A 9,707-nucleotide genomic window follows, 5' to 3' on the forward strand; every position below is an offset into this window, starting at 1 on the left:
GAAAATGCAATAGAATTGCAAATAGGGGATTCATTAGTGTTATATCTTGAAGAATGTTTGGTTAAACCAAAACATTTTTTGTAAAAGAGACCATTCTTTTAAGGTACAAAACAATTGGTTTCCCCCACTGAAACAATTCTTTCCCAACCCTGTCCACAGGTTAAAGTAAAACCAAAAGAGTTTGGATTCTTACCTTCCCCTGAAAGGTTTATTTGGGGACTGAAATAACTGTTCTCATTTCCACAGTCTTGCAAAAATGAAAACTCTGGGGGGGGGGGGGGGGGCAGGGGGGGCGGGGAGGGGGAGGGACAGCAGGGAAGGAGAGAAATAGAGAGGATACACAGATACACAGACACACACTCATCAAATATTTTAATACTATTAATCATTTCTGAAAAACCTTCCAAAATGGTTAAGGAGTTGATGATGCTAGGCTCTAAATTACTGGAAGTAATAAATAAAATTATTACATAAAGTGTCCTTTTGCTGCTGTTGAACTCCACATAACAAACCAGTCTTCATTTTCCCTGTAGCAAAATAGCATCTTTATTTTTCAAAAAAGTGAAAAATATTGAAAGGACAAGTCAGTTGTGATTTCTTCTGAGGAAATCTAAGTTCTTTCTTTAGCCATAGCCAGTCCAAAAGAAGATACTTTTTGTAACCGACTCTTGGAGACTACATAGATTTTCCAGTCTCCACTTGGGTTCCAGATTGCTTTTGCCAGTTTGGAAGCTAAAAGAAAATTTTTTTCTCCAAAGACAAGGAATGGAATTATTCTCATTTAGAGGATGCAGTACCTTGCAGTGGAAAGATGCCTGTCACTAACTGTATGAACTTGGGTCAGCCATTTAACCCTTATTTGTTTTTCCTTCATTCCAAATAGAGATAATATATTTCTCACCATCTCTGCATGGTTTGTGTGAAGAGCAACTTAGTTCAGTTTAATATTTCTTAAAATCCAGGTGCCCCCAGAGCATTAATGCTAAGTGATAGAGGGATAGAAAGATGTGCACGATGGCCCTTGCCCTCCAGGAGTTTACAAGCTAATAGAAGGATTAAGACAAAAATGCAGATTTCAATAATGCAAAGCAGAAAGCAATAAAGGCCCCAAAAGAGGAACATGAGATATAAGAATTCAGAGAGGAGAAAGAGATCATATCCCAGCAATTAGGCCATGACTGCCAGTAAATTAATGAATGAAAATATCTGATTGTGGGGAAGGAATGATTCAGAAAAGGGTTATTTTGGATAAAATCTAAATCACTGTTCAAATGTAAAGGGAGACAGACATACATAGGGATGTGGATATTAATATAATTTTCATAGTTATAAATGTAATGGTTCTCTAGTGAAACTTTACTCTCAGATGTCGCCTGGGAGCTCCTAATTCCCAAATCAAAACTCAGTCTTTGTCCAGCCTGGCCTTTCCACACCCCTCCTTCCTGGGACTCTCTCTGGCTCTGACCTCCTTGCACTGCATTTTCCTAGGTTGCCTCTCACCGCTGACACTGACAGCCCCTTCCTTAATTCCCCTTCTTCCCCATGGTCTTTAAATAGCCACACTGCATGTGGTAGAACACTTCATAGCTTCACTTCTTTTGCTGTGAACAGCTTCCTATGGACAGTGTAATCCACTCCCAGAACATTAACTGTCCAGCAGCATGCTACAGCTTACTACAACCATATTCTAGCCTTTGCCTCTCTCCCAAGCTCCTGAACCTGCTGATAAACTTCTATCTCCATAGTTTTTGTTTTCTGCTTTCTCAGCCTGGAAGGCCCTCCCTACACCAATCATGCAAATCCCATCTAACCAACACCTTTTTCAAGGCCAAGTTGAGAGGCTGCCTCCTTCTTTCAGCCTTCCCTAATTCCCCAGAGGGCAAGAAATAGTGTCTTTCACTTTTATTTAAGCAAAGTCAATGACAAGCATTTGACTTTGAATTCAACAGATGAACAACAGGTGCCTGATAAAATACCATGAAATGACACATATTAATCTGTCAAGAATGGCTCCACTACATCTGTCCTGAATTAAATGTAATGAACCCAGGTCCCACCAAGTCTTGTATCTAAAAGCAAATTAAACACGGTCCAGATTCTTACACATCCCCTTCCAGTGGCAAACTGGAATCTGTCACTTATGTAATTTTCTTATATCAGTAAACTCTTCGACTCTATATCTCTACAGATATAAATGAGTGTGAGACCACAAATGAATGTCGGGAAGATGAAATGTGTTGGAATTATCACGGCGGCTTCCGTTGTTACCCACGAAATCCTTGTCAAGATCCCTACGTGCTAACATCAGAGAAGTAAGAAAAATTAGAACTTTTGAAACCGAGAATCTTCTGGTTTTACTAAGCCTAACTGGTGAATACTTTTGTTTGTCTCTGCAGCCGATGTGTCTGCCCAGTCTCAAATGCGCTGTGCCGAGAACTTCCCCAATCCATAGTCTACAAATACATGAGCATCCGATCTGATAGGTCCGTGCCATCAGACATCTTCCAGATACAGGCCACAACCATTTATCCCAACACTATCAATACTTTTCGGATTAAATCTGGAAATGAAAATAGAGAGTTCTACTTAAGAGTAAGTACCCTGAGGGCAGCCTTAGCTGTTGAGAACGGTTCAGTTTGTTGTTGTTGTTTGATAGTAATTCACATGGAAAGAAAGCTAACATTTAAAGAGTTTCTATGTGCAGGCATTGTGTAAGGCCTTCCTGTGTGCATTATTTCATTTAATCCTCTTGGTAATACTTGGTCAAATTAATATTTATCTCCATATTTTACAGAAAAGACAAGTAAGAATCAGGGAGATGAAGTAGCTTCTCTAAAGTCACTCAGATAAAGGTTGCAGATTCTGAGTTGTGTGTGACCACCAAAACACAAGCCTACACACACACAGACACACACACACACACACACACACCTCAAACAGATACCACAAATCAGTGATAGCTATTTAATTGTACATAGAAAAAATAATTCCTGGAGAGCTTTTCAAAAACCCTGAATTCCTTATTGTTACATTCGCAAGATTATTTATATTTGCACTAAAACTAAGACTCAGAAGTATCTGAGAAGTAACCCCAACCCCTCATCCCTGCACCATGTGTACAACCAATCGTTGTACCATTCTTGCAAATTTCCAGGTGGGCAATGTGAGGTCACATTTATGTTTTCCCTTTCTTTCATTGCCTACGTGAAATCTTTCTCTGATTCTGCCATTTCTCTCTTCACAGTGTCCCCTGGGTTATCTTTGTTTCCTACTGTCCCTGCTTCTCTTCCTTTAAACTGGCTCTCAGCACCTCCCTAATCCCTCCAGGGCTTCCCAGCAGATCTCCCTGACTCCAGTGTCTCAGCCTTCCAGTCCCCCCTGCAAAATCTTAGCAAGTTCATTTTAGGTTAAAATTCCAACATATTTTAAATACGGCTCACCACTTCATGTGAAAATGATGGCACCCCACCAAGCAGTTTGCAGGGTTACGGTAACTATTTCACGCTAAGGATGTTATTCATCCAGTTACAATTTTCTCAAAACTCCTTTGGGCACTCTTCATTTTTAATCAGATTTTAAGGTCAATATTTCATTTTGAGAATATGAAAAGTAAATTGGGAAATTCATCCTTGTGGTAAAGTTTACAGATTTTTAATGTTTACACATTTATCCTGTTCTTTGATATATTAAGTTCCCTTCCAGCTCCAGAATTATGTGATTCTGTTTCTTTGCCAGTAAATTAGAAATGATTAACTTCTCATGACCAACTTCTGAAAAGAAAAACCCAACCCAAAATACAATCTATTACTATTCTTTTTCCTAATAACTAAAAATAAACTTCTTTAACATTTGATGCTTTAAATTTGAGATATACTAGATATTTGTAAGAAGTTCACTCTAAATGAATTTCACACAGTTCAGATAATAACAATTTAATAATTTTAGCCCAAAGAAATAACATTATTTCTAATCCACGGCAATAAAATAGGTTCATCTCAAAATCTTCTTTAAAAATAATGTTCCATTTTGAACTCTTAAGCATAATGTTTTTCCTCAAGTAAAATACTTTTTTATGAATGATATAAAACATTGCCAATTTTGATAATCTCAGAGTTAAGTATTACTATTTGAAACCAAAAAAAGCATTTAAAATGAAAAGACATTTCAAGACTATTTCTTATCACATAATTCAAAAAATAGTTGGATCAAATACTACAAAATTTCTCCAATGAAATTCCACTTGTACAGAGGGCATTTAAGCATAAGACTCAATCAGCAGGCCTTAATTAAGCACCTATTATATACTCAGCTCCATGCTAGATGCATGTAATACACAGTTCCTTATTTCAAAGAGCTTTAAATATTACTTTGTGGCATAGTTAACATCTATGAAAAAAGCAGAGGACAAATTTGTGTTTAATTCCATGCTCCAAGACATCAAAGAATTAATGTGGGTTGCAATAGTCAAAGAATGTCTCTTGAGAAACACGAGACTGGACCTTCTCCTTGAAAGAATCTGTGGGATATAAGATGTTATTTGTATTCCTTTTGAGAGAATACTGAGAAAATCTTCTTCCCTAGAAAAGGGGACACATTAGAAAGAAGTAATACATGAAATTGAAGATAGAATCCATCCTCCACCCACACCAACCAATATCTATCCCTCCTTACTGAGACTTATTTTTCTTCACAGCCCTTATCACCACCTTGCATAGTATTTATTTGTTTGTGTCACATACAACCTACTAGAGTGTGAGTGCAATGAGCAGAGACATTACCTGTCTGTTACTCTTGTATGCACAGAACATAGAATGAATGGTACCTGGCATGTTGCAGGTACTCAAAAAATATTTTTAAATGAATGAATTAATTCAATCAACATCTTCAAGGTATCACTGCTACCTATAAGAGGCAAGCACCATGCTAGGTCCTAATGACATAGCAATGAATAAAACCAAGACAGTTCCTGCCCCAGTGGGGCTTATAATCAAGACATTGAACAAGGGTTCACAAGTATGCTGAATATTACAACTGAGCATTGCAAATTGTTCATGAGTACACCACCGGTTAACCCCTAACCAAGACAGCAGTGGTCTGGGAGCTTCCTGGAAGAAGTAGATATAAGCTGAAGATGAGCAATTAGAGACTAGCAAATGGAAGGAATAAAAAGCAGACAAATTGATCTTGAACTCTAGGTGCTACAGGCAGAGTGGCTTGAGAGGAGCCTGGAGAGATGAGCAGGGCCTAGATCCCACAATGCCTGACAGACCAAACTAAGGGTTTCAAGTAGAGGAGTTGCTATCAGATTTTCATGTTAAAAAAGATACATGGCTACACTGTAGAGCCTGGATTGGAGTGGAGCAAGAATGGAAATGGAGAGACTGGTAAGTAGTTCAAAAGATGGGGGGCTAGGGTGGTAGCAGTGAGTCCAACAGAAGTGGACAGATTTATGAAGATATAGGAGAATGACATGACTTGGTGACCCATTTGCTATGGGGAGGTGGAGGAGAAGGAAGTATCAGGATAACCTCCAACTTTCTGTCTTGAGCAATAATAAATGGCAATGCCATTTACTGAGATAAGGAAGAAGGTGCCAGTGGAGAGAGGAAGGTAAGGCGTTCAGTTTGGACATACTGAGTCTTGATCGCCATGAGACATCCAAGTAAAGATGAGTAGAGAATTGGATATGTGGGCATGGACTTCATAGTATAGACTTTTAAGTCACTGGCAGACACGTGATAATCGAAGCCGTGGCTGTGGATGAGACCACTCAGGGAGAGTGTGTAGGGAGGAGGTGAGATCAATAAGATCTGGGCACTACTCTAGTCATCCACTACCTTAGCCTACAATTCTCTGGCCATCTCATCCCCCATGACCTTCAGCTTCATGCTACTCTGCCACTACCCCATGGCCACATGCTGGACTTTGTTATCATGCAGAACAGTTCCACATCAGAATCTTGGTCTCCGATGACCCCCTCAGTGACTCATTCTCCTTCCTCTTTTTCATGCCCTCACTCCCACTCTATCTGCTCTTCACCCTCAAAGTGATGCTGGTCCTCTGTCCCCTCACTTACCTTTTCTTCCAGTCTATCAACTTCTTGATGGACTCTTGAACTACTCCGTCACCAGCACCTCAACTCCCTGTCCAGCAACTCTAGACCAATCACATAATCCACATCTATTTTCATACCCAGCTTGTCAGCACAGATTGGTAATACTAAAAACCTCCAACTTCAGATGTGTCCTCAACAATCCTATTGCTTTCTTTTATTTCTTCTCATCAGCCACTGATTGCAAATGTCCCCATACTCTTTAAGTCCTTACACCCTTCATTTTCAGTAGGTGACCTTACCTCCTACTCTTCTGAAACCACTGAAACCAACAGGCATGAATTATTTGAACTTCCCATCCTATCCCTTCAAACTTCAGTCCATGTGTCCCCCTTCTAACCTTCTCCCTGGAGTTTTCCAAAGACAAGGTTTCACTTCTATCAATCAAGGCCCACTCACTACCTGTATTCTTCATTCCATTTCCTCTGGAAGCTTGTTCTATCAAACTCTAATATATTTCCTACATATTCAACTTGTTTTGCCTCTAGATGTTGTGTCCTCTTTCTCTTCTCCCCTCCTAGCCAAGGTTCTTAAAGCACAGCCTGTAATCACAGTCTCTACTTTTCTCACTTCCTAGTTACTCTTCTGTCTTCTATTCCCACTACCCTACTGAAATTGCTCTGGAAAAAAAGCCACCAATAGCATCCATACTGCTATATTCAAAGGCATTTTTCAGTTCCAGTCACCCCCCCCCCCCCTTGCTCTATTGGACACTGCTCGCCATTCATGTTTTCCACTTAGTTAACTATTTTTTCTCAGCTTCTTTCAGTGGCTTCTCTTCTGCCCACTCCTTAAATTTTGGCCTCTCCCAGGTCCAGTCTTATCACATATACATTCTCTCCCTTGGCTTAATGTCCACCTATTGAAGTGACTGCTAAATCCTAATCCACTGTTTCTATCCCTCCCCTCCTCTTGGCATTCACATCTACCTGCCTGCCGGTCTAAACTCATCTTCCTGCCCTCTCCAGCACTCATCACATTGTTCATCAAAGCAAAACTGCATCCAGTTTTCCGGAACATCCTTCTTTACAAAACTCCCACTTATGCTGGGTGACTGTCCTCAGGCATTCAAAGGCCCTCCCTCAATGCTTCAGGGTCCCTCTCTTTTTGCCTATGTGTATACCCTTCTGTGTACCTTCATATATACCCTGTATATCCCCATATATCTTAGCATTTGCCACATTCTATTGAAATTAACTATTTAGCTGTCTCATCACCTACTAGAATGTAAACAGATCCACAGTGTTGAGAAGTGAAAGAAGATAACTTTGTTTATCAGTTCAAAAATTATCAGATTCTCACGTGAACTCCAGTCTCTATACAGGCTAGAACTACTCAATAAAAGTGAAGAGAAATATTAACAGAGAGGGATGAATAGAAAACAAAGAAGTATCAAAAAAAAAAAAAAAAAGCAGGTCCCTGTATCTAGAACTAATGACTATGTGTGGACAATGGATAAGATCCAAGAAGGATTAGAACTAAGAAGGGACTAAGTAATGACTTTAATCCTACCTCAAAATTCTTACCCTAATTCTTATAGGAAGTGTATTCACAAATAATAGAAACTCCAATACAAAAAAAATATATATTATTCTCTCACTCCCTCTTTTTTCTTTTATTTTAGCAAACAAGTCCTGTAAGTGCAATGCTTGTGCTGGTGAAGTCGCTAACAGGACCAAGAGAATATATAGTGGACCTGGAGATGCTGACAGTTAATAGTATGGGAACCTTCCGCACCAGCTCGGTGTTAAGACTGACAATAATAGTGGGGCCATTTGCATTCTAGTCTTTTCAGAGAGTCCACTATAGGCATTTAAATCAGCCAAAGAATATTGTTATCTTAAAGCACTATTTTATTTATAGACATATCTAGTACATCTACATCTATATACTGTACACTCACCAATAATTAAAACGATTACACCATGGTATAAAGTGGGCATTTAATCTGTAAAGATTCAAAGTTTGTCTTTATTACTGTATGTAAATTAGACATTAATCCACTAAACTGGTCTTCTTAAAGAGAGCTAAGCATACTCTTTCTGGTGAAACTTGGATTCTTTTCTATAAAAGTGGGATCAAGCGATGATTTTCTTCTGTGGTGCTTAAGGAAACTGACTACAGCTCCACTGACAGTCTCATAAGGAGGCAGCCATCATAACATTGAACAGCATGCAAGTTCAAGAATGAGTTTTTAACTGCTTTGTAAGAAAATGGAAAAAGTCAATAAAGATATATTTCTTTAGAAAATGATCATGATCAGTCTAAATGTAGTTGTTTATTACACAATAATAAATCATTATTGCATAGTATAGTGGTTTCTATAAGATACTCTAAATTTTGTCGGAAATTTTTGTTATGAATATAAAAAAAAAAAAGCAAAATTCCCAAAATGGATATATTGAAACTATTATATTGAGCAAACTATGGGGAGGTGATGAGAAAACAAATGCTTTCTAAACCACTTTGGAGCTGACCTGAAGAAGCAAACTTAGTGTACTAGTCAGTTTGAGTTGCTATAACAAAATATTATAGACTAGGTGGCCTATAAACAACAGAAATTTATTTCTCACAGTCTGGAGGCTGGAAGTCCAAGATCAGGGTGCCAGCATGGTCAGTTTCTGGTGAAAGCCCTCATCTAGATTGCAGACTCATATCCTCACATGGTAGAAAGAGAGCAAGAGAGCTCTCTGGGGTCCCTCTTATAAGTGCTCTAAATCCTATTCATGAGGACTCCACTCTCATGACCTAATTGCTTCCCCAAGGCCTCAGGTTCTAATACCATCACATTGGGAGTTATGATTTCAACATACGAATTTTGGGAGAACACAAACATTCAGTCCATAACACTCAAGAAACGTAACAACATTCCTGAATTCGGGACTTCTACAAGATGTGGAGCAAAATGAAAAAAAGTTGTTTTTCTGAAAAAATTTTAATTTCTGAATAAAATTAAAACCCTAAAACTTCACTAACTTACAACTAAAATTTCTCATCTTTACATCTGATGCTTACAGAGTAAGGAAATGGTGATGGCTCTTATTCTTGGCATCCAGAGCGACAATGAACTAAATCAAATTACCCTCCCTCCTAATTCTGTGAAAAGGTTTTATGTCTTCTTATTTGTTTAAAATGTAACTGTTTCACTTTGATGTATTATATTTTTAAATAAAAGTAAATATTCTTTTAGAAGATCACCCAATCTTTAGAGGTTTTTTCAGTGTAGCTAATAACAGCCAATATAATTTTTGGATCTGGGAAAAAATTAGTTATAGCTGCCAGAGCAAAAACAACTATTTGCTTTTTAAAAAATAAATAATCTAGGAGTTGAGGAAACATAAAGACTGTTTAAGTCATTCCACAAAAATATGTGCAGTCAATTTTTCTCTTATATCCAGTTTCAAAGCATATGTGAATAACCAGGTACCCTTGCCACTGAAACAAATGTTCCTCAAAGAGTTGACAAAACGTGCAGTAATTGTCAAAAAGAAAGTTCACCAAGAGACCAAGGAACAAAACACAAACTTCCTATGTGACTAGGGCAGGGGATGGGCTTTTAAAGGATACAGGGGCATTGGAACAGTGATGAGAGAAC

At 38.4% G+C, this 9,707-nt stretch overlaps 1 protein-coding gene across 5 annotated transcripts in view; it reads left to right on the top strand.

The window, feature by feature from the left end:
• EFEMP1 (EGF containing fibulin extracellular matrix protein 1) overlaps positions 1 to 8,365 on the top strand; it is a 60,588-nt gene extending 52,223 nt beyond the window's left edge. For all 5 annotated transcript variants that reach the window (XM_057743591.1, XM_057743590.1, XM_057743592.1 and 2 more), the window contains exons 9-11: positions 2,189 to 2,312; positions 2,397 to 2,592; positions 7,737 to 8,365. In XM_057743591.1, coding sequence (XP_057599574.1) covers positions 2,189 to 2,312; positions 2,397 to 2,592; positions 7,737 to 7,898 — 482 coding nt within the window. In that variant the 3' untranslated portion in view covers positions 7,899 to 8,365. The remainder of the gene's footprint in view (positions 1 to 2,188; positions 2,313 to 2,396; positions 2,593 to 7,736) is intronic.
• The last annotated feature ends 1,342 nt before the right edge of the window (positions 8,366 to 9,707 follow it).

The sequence above is a fragment of the Hippopotamus amphibius genome, chromosome 7 (genome assembly GCF_030028045.1).
Source record: "Hippopotamus amphibius kiboko isolate mHipAmp2 chromosome 7, mHipAmp2.hap2, whole genome shotgun sequence".
NCBI classification, from domain to species: domain Eukaryota; kingdom Metazoa; phylum Chordata; class Mammalia; order Artiodactyla; family Hippopotamidae; genus Hippopotamus; species Hippopotamus amphibius.